Source organism: Festucalex cinctus, chromosome 16 (assembly GCF_051991245.1).
Source record: "Festucalex cinctus isolate MCC-2025b chromosome 16, RoL_Fcin_1.0, whole genome shotgun sequence".
Classification (NCBI taxonomy): domain Eukaryota; kingdom Metazoa; phylum Chordata; class Actinopteri; order Syngnathiformes; family Syngnathidae; genus Festucalex; species Festucalex cinctus.
The window spans coordinates 16,863,456-16,876,866 of NC_135426.1; the positions used below are offsets into that span (position 1 = coordinate 16,863,456).

Below are 13,411 nucleotides of genomic sequence, written 5' to 3' on the forward strand. Positions count from 1 at the left end.
TTTTGATCGAAAAATATATCCCTGAATGTCTCACGTGGCTGGATGATGGATGATGGACACTTAAAAGGTGCTGTACATGCTTTTCCTATTGTATTATTAATTGGTATACCTGTATCTGCATATATTTTCACAGTAAGTTAATAAAATCTGTCTCAGGTGAGTTGCATTAAGACTCAGTGCTCCTAATGGGGTAGATGCCACAGCCTTCCGACTTCTGTAAGTCACACCCCCACGCCGTTTCCGGCCACTGCTGCAGTGGCTGCGTCCCAACACTCGCACCCCTGCCCCTGCGTCGCCCAAACGCGCGCTCCCACCGATTGGCGCGAGCTCGCGGGGCATCTCAGCTCTCTGCAATGCTTTGGAGAACTGAGACAGACACACTACACACTCGCATCGACGGGAACATGCAACCAAGGGGCAGACAGGCGGAAGCGCAAGCACGTCACAAACACAACCAGAAATAGTGCAAGTGTGTGACACACGGAAGTCGGAAGTCCCGCCTCCTCCGTGGCATATACCCCATAGTGAACACTTACGTAAAGCTGTTTCATTTGGTGTTTTTGTTACTGCAAATATGTAACGCATTATACAGCATATAGAAATCATTGTACAGTCAGCTTACAAGCAGCAATGAAGAGGCCGGAAATTATTAATTTAGCGATATGTTTGTGATTTTGAAGCGCAGTCTTGTAGATGGCGTCATAATGCCTACAAAAAACATAACTGGTCGTACAGGGACCGAACAGCCCATATCAGGATCTGTTTTCCATGGGTGACCCTGACAGGGGCATAAAACCCCAGACAACCACGATAAGGTGATGACTTAGGGGTATAGTAGTACACTTGTACAAAAATTTTAACTCATTTTGTTTCATATTGCTGTTACATAATCTAATACTGTAATAGTAATTAAATATTAGTCATCATGAAAGACGTTGTAGTTGGAAAGTGTAATGATAGCAAACCCTTGTGCTATAGCTAATATTAAAAATGTATTATTTTCTTTTATATTATTAATTATTGCTTTTGCTATATATAATGCAACAATGTAATCATAATGAGCAATAGTAGCATAAGCGTTATGATTCTAAACAGATTCTACAGCAAAAGTATAATTTTCTTATTTGATACAAATTTAGTAGTATAGCTCACACCGTTTTGCCGATTTCCGACAAAAATAGAAACGCATTTTATTTTATTAATATTGATATCTTTACAGTAATACATGGTTGTGCTGTAACAAATAAAATCGTATTCTCTTTTATATTAGTATTGGTGGTTTTGCCAACATTAAAACGTCGGTTTAATTTTATTAAGTTAACATTACCATTACTTTATGTTATAGTAGTAATAATTACAATAATAAAGAAAAGGGGAAAAAAAACTATTTTCACGCGTCAACTATGCAGCATTAACTTCCGGGTGATGACACCGGAAATACTATTCGTGCTAGAAAGGCGGATCTCTATTTGCTAAGTTGCCTTTTTTTTCTCCCCAGAGTCCCCACCTTGATTTATTTCCAATTTTTGTCAGCTTCCTTCCGTATTTTTGTCACCGTCAGGTTCAAACGAAAGCCCATCCCTTGCATTTTGGGCTCCTGTATTCTTTTCATTCGTGTGGGTTTCTTTGAACCTCTTTCCGCGACGACAGGAAGACTTTCTTCTCCGCTAGCGACTAAGCTAACTTTTTTTTTTTTTTCTTTTTTTTTTGGAACACCACTTTTCAGAAGCACACACACAAAATGGGGGACAAGGACGGTGATATGATTTGGGCGCTGAAAACCGGCGACATGGAAGAGATCAAATCCAATCTGTCGGTAAGAGACAAGAGAGGGGAACAATCCGATGCCGGTCTGGTCACTCAAGCGAGTTTAATGCGCCTCCGACAAGTGGCCGCCGTGTAGAAAGTGCTTTAGCATGCTAACGTTAGCCACGCTTGGCTAACGTCACTAAGTTGATTTCGTGAGTCACTCCTGTTTTGGGAGATGGATCTGGCACTTGTTTCTTTAATGTTATTTATAACAGTCACTTCAAAGTATGATTTAACTGAAAAGATTTAAATATAAGTGTTTTTGACAGGTTGCTTAGCGTTAGCGTCCTGACGTGTTTTGGGCGATGTCGCTGACAGGAACGGACCTGTCGTCATGTTCCAGCCATAGAGCCTTTGTCGTTCAATTCTGTATGGACATGAACTCTACTACGAATAATGGTATATGCCATATATGTATACACAGTATATGAAATGCATGCTCCTATCACAACCTTATGTTTCTTTTGAAAGCAAGGAGGTGAGACAAGACGTCAATCAACAAGCATGATAATTAACTTATTGCGCAAGTGAACCCTAACACAATACACTTGACAGTGGCTGCCAGTTTTGTCCAACGTTGCACTTCTTGGAGGAAAAAAATAAATAAAAACAGTAACACTCACTAGACGATGCCCGACTTTTTAAAGCCACACAAATTCAAAGTCACAGATATTTGCACGTTTAATTGTGTAATTTTTTTTAATCCAATTAATTGATGGGATAATTAGTAGAATGCTAAAAATGTTTCAATGTACTTTCCTCTCTCCTCTTCGTCGATGCCTTGACAAATGCTCGCAACCGCACTCATAAGAAACAATGATAATATGCTCCAAAACGCTGACAACTGGTCTAGTTTCTCTGAAGGAAAACAAATAGCGATTGCCACAACTGGAAAAGGCGGTGCACTCAGAGATTTTCCCGGAAACACGTCACAACTATTTGTGCCTGGAGTCCATAGTCCTAAAATGTACATTGAAAAGTTAAATTTTGCAATGTAATGGCAGCCAGTATAAATAAAAGCTGCCTAAGTGGTTGGTTAATGGATTGGGATGGAATTGCCTGTTAGGCAAGGTGTGTAGCATGAGCATGTTTTCATGCTAATCAGCACAATTTAGCATTGCAGGTGCTTAAAATTGTATTTTAGTTTCAAGAAGGTTAGAGAATGTTTACACTGGACAAGCACCAAAGGCAGCATTTTCAAACTTCACACGTTACAGGAAGTAAATTGTTGCGTTAAACGGTTGCACAACTGATGTGCCGGAAACTGTTAAGACTCCCAAGACGGATTGTTTGTTGATGACCTGTTCGTGTGCTGTCTAAATGGGCTGTTGCAGGAATTGAAAAAGGAAGTCAACGATAAGAGAATATAACAATTTAAATTTACTTTGATGGTGGTGTTTACTTGAAATCCATCCATCCATTTTCTTGACCGCTTATTCCTAACAAGGGTCGCGGGGGGTGCTGGCGCCTATCTCAGCTGGCTCTGGGCAGTAGGCCGGGGACACCCAGGGCTGGTTGCCAGCAAATCGCAGGGCACACAGAGACAAAAATGCTTATATGTACTCTGAAATCTGGCTCTGACCAACACAGCCTATCTAGTGGATGAGCATTTAATTATGCAGTCTGTCTCTATGTCACTGGCATAGATGGAAAGAAGAGATTGCATATTTGGAAACCCTGGCAACCACTGGAGTGAATAATATGTACTAGATGAGTGCGAGTGGTGGTCCACCCAGGTATACAAAATGACTCCCTCCCTCACCAGGTCAGGTGTTAGCATTTGACATTCAGCAGTAACCAGCTCTATACTGGACACATGCATCCAATTTGGTGCTTTGAGGCTTTGCATTCTTCACCTGCGTCCGCGCACAGAAAGTGATGTCATCAATTGCGTGTTTCTCTCTTCTGCATGGCAGGAAAAAAACGTCAACCGGACCCTGAACGTCGGCAGGAATCCCCTTCACATTGCCTGCGACTTTGGCCATACACCTGTGGTGGAGTACCTCATCTCCAAGGGAGCAGATGTCAACGTAACCACAGTTTTGTCTCTATACAGTTCCAATATTATGTATAGTTTTTGTCTTCACTGCATCCTCTTCGCAGGCCTCTGACAAACATGGCTTGACTCCACTGTTAATCGCCTGCTTCGAAGGCCACTGTGCCTGTGTCAAGGTCCTGCTAGAAAAGGTTGGTTGACATTTCACACATTAAGTTAGGGACACCTCCTTGTATGAAGCAATTCACTTATACACTGATCATGTTTTTGTTTTACTGTCAAATAGGCGTGGGTGATATAGCCTAAAAAAACCCACATTATTTCAAAGAAATTTGCGGTGACGCTGAACAATAGATTAGTGATTGGTGTTTTATAATAATAGCACTGTTATTGCAGTGCAATATTTAAGCCACTTTTTTTCACAATTGAATGTAAACAAAATGCAAATTTAGCAGCCGTAATGGAATGAAATGGAAATAAAAACTGGCCAGGTAGTGTTTATCCTGTGAGGTCTTCTTGTAACATAACTGCTTCAAGCACATTTACTTAGCAAATATAACGAAAACACAAACCTTCAGAAGTCAGTGGCAAATTGCATGAGTCAAGAAAGTCCATTATTTTCTCTTGTGTGGTTGATCCTTGTGTTGTAGAGGGGGAAAAAAATTCAACAATGGTACGATAGCAACCAGTTTGTGGTGTCAGGCTCTGTACATCGTAGGCAAGTATATTGTTGAAAAAATGTTTTTCCTCTGCGATTGTTTAGGCAGTGGTTATTTTGCTGTAACCAGTGAATGTCTCTGATTGGTCAATCAGGGGAGCAAGAAAATGCCGTGATTGCTTGTAGACTTAGCGCCCGGTTAGCATCACAAAGTCACATCAACTAGGTGACGGGTTATCGGTCACGGTAAAATGACCACCGCGAATTGTTTATCTTGGCCAAACGATACGCGACGGCTGGGTAAAAGGCGGGTTACAAATAGTTTTAACACAAAAAAAATACACTGGCAGTATTGTAGAAGGTATGATATGAAGTGTGAGACAATTTACATGTCTCGATAGATGCTGCTGTTTTGGATAGCGACCAATTTCAAATGAGAATGCCTGTTTATTTGCCATTTATTGTCATTTGTAGTCTTTTTCTGTGCCGTGGCCATGTTGGACTTTATAAAGAGTCTGCTGACTGGCGTCGCTCATTCACAACAGCTCTGGTCGGCAAACGAGGCCTTTGTGTGTTCTCAGGTGCACCATGGGAGCTGACCCATGTGCTAATGTCCCCACCGCTGCCCCTTTTTAGTGCTAACTGTGCTGTTGTTGCCTCACAGCCACCCGTTTCAGAAGGCAATTTAACCCCAATATGTGACCCAGTCATAAGGTGTTTGCATGGGAGTGCTGACCACACACGCGCACACACTTTGTCAAGAAAGCAATAATAGACTGTTGATGCGTGGGGTATTGTATAGATTTTCTCTTACATACACAAACGTGCATCTTTTTGATAAGGCAAACTGGATTTTCCAGAATGTCTGAGCTTAACTCTTTGACCGCCAAAAACCTTTAAGAACGTTTAATAAAATCACGATGTATGCCACCATAAACGTTAAGTGACGTCAACTTTTTTTTGTGTGTGTGTGTGTGTGTGTGTGTGTGTGTGTGTGTGTGTGCGTGTGTGTGTGTGTGTGTGAATATATCAGTGGTCAGTGCATCGTCCAAGTGCAGCGCAGCCGGCTCAATGAGTTGTGAAATCAAAAACACCCACTAACTATGGCCAGCAGATGGCAGCGGTAGCTGCTCGGGCCCTAACTAGAGCTGTGAATTACAATGAAACATGACGCAATCTGATGAAATAGAATATTTTCAAGGCTGACGTGAATCATCAAAGCCTTTGTAACATTAAACCTAATTTGACGGACCGTCACTAAACAAAAAATATTAGTATCAAAGTCACTGTTGTGGAGAAAATGTATCGTTTCTTTTCAATTTTCACTCAATGTCACTCAAATGACCTATTTTCAAATGGTGATTACTAAAGAACGGAATAAGGTAGAAACATACTTTTTTTTTCTTCTAATGAAAGAATGGCATGCGATCTTTCATGTGGTACCCATATTGTATATGTAGCAAAAGAACACATTATTATGTTTGCTTCGAAAAATGAGTTAAAATGCTCGAAATCCGCTGGCATTGGGGATTGTTTTTTAATAATGTGTGGCAGTAAAAGAGTTAACAAGGGCAAGCTTCAAGTGAAAATAAAATTTTAGTTGCATTGATATGCATATGCGTCAAGATTTTTATTGATGTGGGTCTAGAATTGTACTACAATGTGTTATTCACACAAAGGTAGGATTGTTTTAATAAATACACTTGATATTTTCACAAATGCCACTTTTCCACTCGACCAGTTCCACACCTCATCCGTGTTCTCCGCAGGGCGCCGACAAGGATATTGAGGGTCCGGATGGCAAGAGACCCTTGGACGTGGTCAACGACGCCGCCATCAAGGCACTGCTGGAGGGATAGAGGCACAGGGTGGGGGGGGCGCCGCAGGGAGGCGTCGTGGGGGCACGAGCGCAACTAGACTGGACACGGCACAGACCTAGGTGGTCTTCTCCTCACTGCTTCAGTCTGTTAGCTCCGGGGTGCTCATCTTACCTGTCTAGTGGTTTTTCTTCTCCCATTTCTCCAGGATGTGGTTTCCGCTGTCTTTTTATTTTGTTTGTTTGTTTTGTTGTTGTTAATCGCCATTAACCAGGAGGACCGGTGGAGGGTGCGTGCTCGTCACTCCAATAAAACACAAAGCTTATTAGCACTATGTTTTTCCATCTGATTTTTACAAACGAATGTTTGGGCCACACTGGACAAAATGAATAAAAATGGCGAGAATGACGCCCTATTTCTAGATGGAAAAGTAGTACTAATTTAAAGAGAATCTTTTTTTTTTTTTTTTTTTTTTTGTTGCAAAACTATTTTTTTTTATATATATTTTTTGCTTATGTAAAATAACTTCTAATATGACTATTCTCGAGGAAAAAAAATACTTTTTTGGGGTTAATGTAATTTGACGTCAAAAATACAACTTATAAATGTTAAACAATTTTTCTCCCTTGACAAAAATACACCTTCATTCTTGGTAAAATAACCAGTACTGTATTCTCAACAACAACAAAAAAATAGGCTGAAAATGGGTTTTTTTCCTTTCAAAAACGACTTTCTTAAAATGTTCTTTAAACGTATTGTTAACAAAAGTAGGACTTAATTCTCTCTTTTTCTTCTTTTCAGTGTGGCTCCAAGAGCCTTTCATAGAATTGCACTGTACCAATGTCGACTAAGTTTTTTAAATTTTTTTATTTTTTTTTTAAATATATATATTAATACAACTACTCCCACTTCCTATAAAGTTCCTTTTTTGTATTGCTTACATATCAGGTAGCATTTCCTGTATCCAATGACCAAACACCATGCTGGCTAACAACTAGGAACACTTGAATGTTTTGTTTTGTTTGTTAGTTTGTTTGTTTTTTGTTTTGTTTTGTTTGTTTGTTTTTTGGGGAGTGGGGCATGCTCACAAAACAATTAAACTAGGAGGCATTTTTAGAATGTTGGTTTTACATCTCAGCTAGTTAAGTGGATGGTGCAGGTGCACCTCAGTAATATTGAGACCTCCGCCCCCTCCTTTCACTTTGGCCATTTTTCTTTCCCCCTCCTTGGATTTGCTTTGGCTGCATGTCAAGTCTGCTTGGACGTCATCACGCCGTCGCGCTCTCTCGGTTGCTTTCAAACAAATACATGCTACAATGTTAAAAAAAAAAAAAAAAAAAATGCTCTCACTGACTTTGTTGTGACAAAAAGTCTGTAAAAACAAGAATAAAATTATATGGAAGAGTTCACGTCATCTGAGCAAGATGTTTTATTATTATTATTATTATTTTGTCTGCCGAACACTGTTGGTCAGACAGCCCCCCAGAAAATTGTTTTAATGGTTTTAACAGGAAAAACAATGTCATTTTGGGGATATCAAAATACCTAAAACCGTTGAAACATTCTTGGCACCAAAATTTGTGTTGACCAGTGTAAATCTTGATGTCTGGTACAGGTGGATGCTGATGGTATGTGAAATGAGTCATCCCCTTTTAAATTAGACATCAGATTGCTTTTCTCGAGATGTACAGCCCCCCCAGCCGCGGACAATTCCTGCCTGACATCTCTGCTCCTGCACCGGTAATTAGTGTGCAAATGCCAGATTGTAACTATTGAACTCCACAGATGACAAGCAGTCCTCATTTGGGTCTCCGGCAACCCGTGCACATGCATAGAAATGAGTTTTATTTACATTGTGATACTTTCAGGAGGGGTGAGATAGTGTCAAAAATCCCTCCCAGTGTAAATTCTGGATTCACAAGTTTATCCTCATTTCACTTGTCAATATTTTTGCATTGCCATTATTCCATGAGATACAAGGAGAAATCAATGCTCATAGTTCCAGAGTAATCATGGTTCTGCATTTAAAAGTTTTTTTTTTTTTTTTTTTTTTTTTTTTTTTTTAACTGAATTGAACCCAAAACTAATCAGTTGTCATTCAATGAGAAATTAGGGCTGTTCAATTAATCAAAATTAAATTACAATGTCAATACATTCCACAGTTACAAAATCTGCATAATCGTAAACAAAAATAAGATTATTAATAGTAATATTTAGTTGCTTAAATTTATGTATATTTTTCATTTTAAAGTAACTAATTTAATGAATCTTGTTTGGTCCAAAAGGAACTTGCATAATTATCGTGTTTCAAAGAAATGTATTTGTCTTAATATTTTTTACATGTTTAAACATTTTCTTGTTTTGTACCAAAGAACAAATAGTTGTCCTAATTGTGATTGCAATTATTACCAAATTAATCGTGATTAATATTTTCTTCATAATGTAGCAGCCCTATGTGAAATTAAGGAAAATTTAATATGTATAATTTACAACAAAATGAAATTGAATGTGTTATTTACTATACTCATTAAGAAAAAATGTGTTAAACAATAGCTCACTGATAAAATTATATTTTTAAATGTTGAAAAATGCCCAATGGCATTCATGTTTAGTGGGGTAAAAAAAAAATTGAGATGGACAAAAATGTTTTTTTTTTTGTTTTTTGTTTTTGCCATTATTTACTGGGAAGTTAAAATATGTAATTTTAGAAATTATTTTCATATCTTCTTGGTTTACATGGGCAAGGATGTAAGGATTTTTATCGTGATCGATTATACATTATTCACTGAGAACTACAGGAAAGGGTAGATGCTGAAAAATGCGCTGTTGCTTCCACACGAGTGAATAAAAGGTGCCAATTAACTCTTTGACTGCCAAAAACGTTTAATAACGATGAGTAAAATCACGATGTACGTTGCCATGAACGTGAAATGACGTCATCTACGTTTTTCGTCAATGGACGGAGCAACGTCTAAATGCAGCGCTGCCCGGTCAATGGGTTGTGGAATCAAAAGCGCCACCTAACTATGGCCAGCAGATGGCAGTGTTGTGTCTCTTTTCAATGGGCTGCTGGTATATGGAATTACAATGAAATGTAATCAGCGAAATGGCACCGTGGAGGGGTTGGATTTTTTTTTTTTTTTTTTTCCATAACGTGTGGCAGTAAAAGAGTTAACGACAATGTCCCCGAGGCCGATGTTTGTCGTCAGGTCAACAATCAGCTGCGCCGCTCACATGTTGGCGACCAAACTTGATTGGCTCGGCTCTGAGTGGTGATTGGCAGATGCTGTAATTAGCAGCCGTGTGCTGGCTCCACACATTAAGCGCCACTTCCATTGTGATCAGCCGGCTCAACATGCTGCTTAATGAAGTAGCAAATCCAAATCATTAGCATAATTAATATGGACTCGTGATTGCCTTCCGGGCATATTTGCACCCGCCTCCCTCCTTTCATCCGTTATCGACTCCATGTCTTGCGCATTAGTTGAGCTTATGAGTGATCTGTGACTAATCTATAACTTATTTCCCCACTCTCGTTGTAGTTGGCGGACAGCGAGGCCAGATGAACCTTGTGCGAAATCGACCGTTTAGCGCCGACAAATTAAATGATTTTTCTTTATTTGATTCCGCACGGTGATATTAGCCTCAAGTCCGCTGGCTCATGTGAGGAGGGAAAGACAAGCATAATGTGGATTTGGAGTGTTGATTTAGAATTGTTGACTTGGCAGTCTCCCAGTGTGCCAATGTTGGCTTAATCCCACTACTAGAAGGTTCGGCGGAGAAATCATAATGCCGTTAGGTGACATTTTAATTGGAAATAAAAGTTGATTTATTATTTTTACCCCTTTGCGACGATTGATTGTGTGAGTTGCACATCAGTCAGCGTCTTCATTCTTCTTGACACTAGAGTAAAATTGGTGTAAACACTGCAGGGCTGTATTTTGTGATTGTGAACATTTCTGACCTTACGGAGCCAATTTAGAAGCATGTGAAAATACTTAGGCAGTGTTTTGTGGAAGGGTGGTTTCATCCACCATTGCAGCCAATCAGGCGCAGTGATGGAGCCGCCAACGAGACGGGCAGTACGTCACGGCATTGATCGGGTCGTTAAAACTGCTGCCGTGCATCGTGGCGATTGTGTGGCGTCAAGAGTTGAGAAGGCAGGATGAAGTTGAATGGAGACAACTGGACACTTGTCTGTCTCACCTTGAATCCAAAAGGCTTCTGTTTAGGTTTGGATTGGAGGTTTTCATAAACCAGGAATAGTCCTTTTGCCGCCATTAATTTTGCATGTTAGCATGATGTGGATGATTGGGAATCTTCACAAGCTTGAGGCTGAAAAAAGCTTTTACTGCTTTTTCCTACACTGAGTATGAGCATGTTAGGACGAAGAAGTGCGTCGTTGAATTTGTTGAGCAAACACATGTTCCAAGAAGGACACTCCAGTTTGTACTGACCCCTAACCCCTGACATTTTGAGCTAATCCAATGCAGCTGAGCTTTCAAATATGAACGGCTTAAGGTGATGATGAGGATTTGTGGTGGAAGGTGACATCTTGGGTAATTGATCAGGAAAGAAAGGCCAAGTGTGTTTGAGGATGTGGTGGAAGATTTGAGAAAGTACTTGGTGGTGTTTAAGTGGACATCAGGAAAGAAAGTAAACCATCTGTCCTCATTTCATTTCACTTCAACTTCAAATTTTGGATTGTCTTGAATTTGGAACCTTTGCGTTTAGTACACTAAGGATCTAATGGGCAATCTTCAGATCGAGTAGACCGTGGATTCTAACCTGCAACCTTAAGGTTGGTTGATGACAACTCTTCACATTGCTCGGCAGAGAATCGCCGCCATTTACGTCACTACGCATGGACTGCGTTGCAACGTAAATAACAATGGCGGCGTAGTCTAAATAAAGGTTCAGCAAAATTTATTAAACTGGAAATTATTTTTGAAAAATGAATCTAATAGTTATGTTAGTAACAATCAAATAAATAATATAGAAGCCAATTCCTAAGACGGATCCATTGAAAATATTAACATGCTATGGTTTGATTTCCTTTATGTTACGATGAACCTAATTTTCTTGGCATTCCTTGTGATCTGTGTAGCGATCTCCCCTCCTCATTGGATTGACCCTTTTTTCCCCCCTTTGCGAGTACTTCGTTATTTACAACGTCAATCCCAAGTGGAGCTGCTGTCTCTTCTCTCACCTTCATTTCCTGTTGTTTGTTACCCGATGTTGCGGTGCTGCTCCTCCAGGCAGCCAGGCTAATTCGGTTTGAGTCTATCGGGACAAAAAAGATCATGTGCACTCTATTAACCTTTCCGGGGGCCTGCTACTGTACACTTAAAGATTATGGTCGTCACCATGCAGCGTTTGGCTCGCTTGTTGCATGCCTTTATCGCCACGGTAATGAATGTTTACGAAACAGAAGGATGGGGGAAAGGGTACATTTGAATGTTTTTCATGTAAGCAATTTATCTACGCAGTCGTGCGAATAACAAGACAGCAGAAATACATCACAAATAGACGGCGGCCACTTTTGAATGGCTTTCACTATACCTTTCTCGAGTAATTAGCATATAATCGCAAAGTAAGCATACCAGCATTATGCTGTCACCTCGCCAGCTCTTCCTATTAGCAAACTTTTTCCACTCAGCCAACTTTGTGCCCTTCTGAGTTCTTCTTCTGCTGTGGCATGATACATTTTTAGAATGATTTAAACAGGCGGTGACCCAAAAAGGGTGTCTCCTTCGAAAGGTTTTTCTGTGTGGTCCTTGGAGTTAAGGTTCTCTTCACCGGTGGAAAAGTTAGCGATTATGCGCCACAGAAAATATATTTATGTATTTGTCCATGCCTCTCTGCCTTGCCTCCCATTTCCTGGGCTTTTCTGAGTGCCTTCCTTGGCTTCCTGATAGTGAAACAAATTTGCTAACCAAGTGCCAGCAGACAAATGGGCATGCTAATGAAAACGCTATCATGTCGGCTGTCGCGACACATGAGCCGGCAGGGCCTGAAATATGGTCATCTGTATGTGTTGCGGAGCTGTATAATTGGCATTAAATATGACCTTGCTGCTCACCACCTGTATGACAAAAAATAAACAGGTGTAAAGTTTGTACTAGCAAGCGTTGGCAGATATTGATTCCATATGACGTAGAGCTTTTTTCTGTTGCCCTAACAAGCCATGCTGCCACAGGTGGCTTGTTTGTCTTCATTAAAAGTGAATATTGTGTCTTTGATTCATGCGCGGAGTCATATTTCCACGGATGCACCGCAGCGGCAATTATTCAGGCTAAATGCCCGCTACAGGTGACTGTTAATTCCCCGTGTGAGTGTGAAGATGGAGTCAGGTAGTGTAACCATGACAACAATATAGCCGGGCCCTACTGTATGTGGCCCGGTCTTTTTGTTCCCACCTGTGTCTCATTATGGCATAAAAGAAGCTGATTAGCTTCTTTGTTTGTAATCTGCCAATCAGCTCTTTGTCACTAATGTCACATTCATTGTGAGTCTCCAGCCAATCAGCTTTGTCTTTTCCCAATGCTACTTCCACCTATCTCGTTTGGTCTCCAGCCAATCAGCTTTCTCTTTGTCCAGTCATTTTTCCACCAGTTTTTCTCTCATTCACTGTGTATAGCCAATAAGATCAACATTTTTCTCCAGATGTTCTCCCACCTGTGTCCAAGTTACTAGGCCTACTAAATTGCTCCCTCTGTGCCCCGCCCACTTCTGTTTTACAACTTTATCATCCCTTAATCATCTCAGTCAGGCACTCTAGCATCTGTGTTTCTCATAGTGGTGCAACGGATCATCATTAATCCGTGGTCAGTTCGGATCAGGCTCCACGGTTCGGATTGGTTGGTTGAAAAAAAAACAAAAAACAAAACACAAAGTGCACATTCAATCGACACTATTCAGACAGGTCAAGGAAACTGAAACATACTCATCATAACACCCTACACAGTCTAATTTCAAAATAAAATCGAACAAATACATTGACGACAATGCAAATAGCCTTAGTAGACTTTTACTTTGAAGTTGGCCCATGTCGACTAGCTTGACTTCCCTTTTAGACGTTTAGGATTTCTTTATAGTAGTTTTTTGATTGACATTGTAGTTGCGACCAAC

The 13,411-nt window shown here is 40.2% G+C and overlaps 1 protein-coding gene across 1 annotated transcript; it reads left to right on the forward strand.

Moving 5' to 3' along the window:
• Positions 1–1,438: 1,438 nt before the first annotated feature.
• mtpn (myotrophin) lies at positions 1,439–7,699 on the forward strand. The gene is made up of 4 exons (XM_077500911.1): positions 1,439–1,816; positions 3,726–3,839; positions 3,913–3,996; positions 6,233–7,699. Exons 1-4 carry the CDS (start codon positions 1,742–1,744, stop codon positions 6,320–6,322), a joined length of 363 nt encoding a protein of 120 aa, XP_077357037.1. The 5' UTR covers positions 1,439–1,741; the 3' UTR covers positions 6,323–7,699.
• Positions 7,700–13,411: the final 5,712 nt, after the last annotated feature.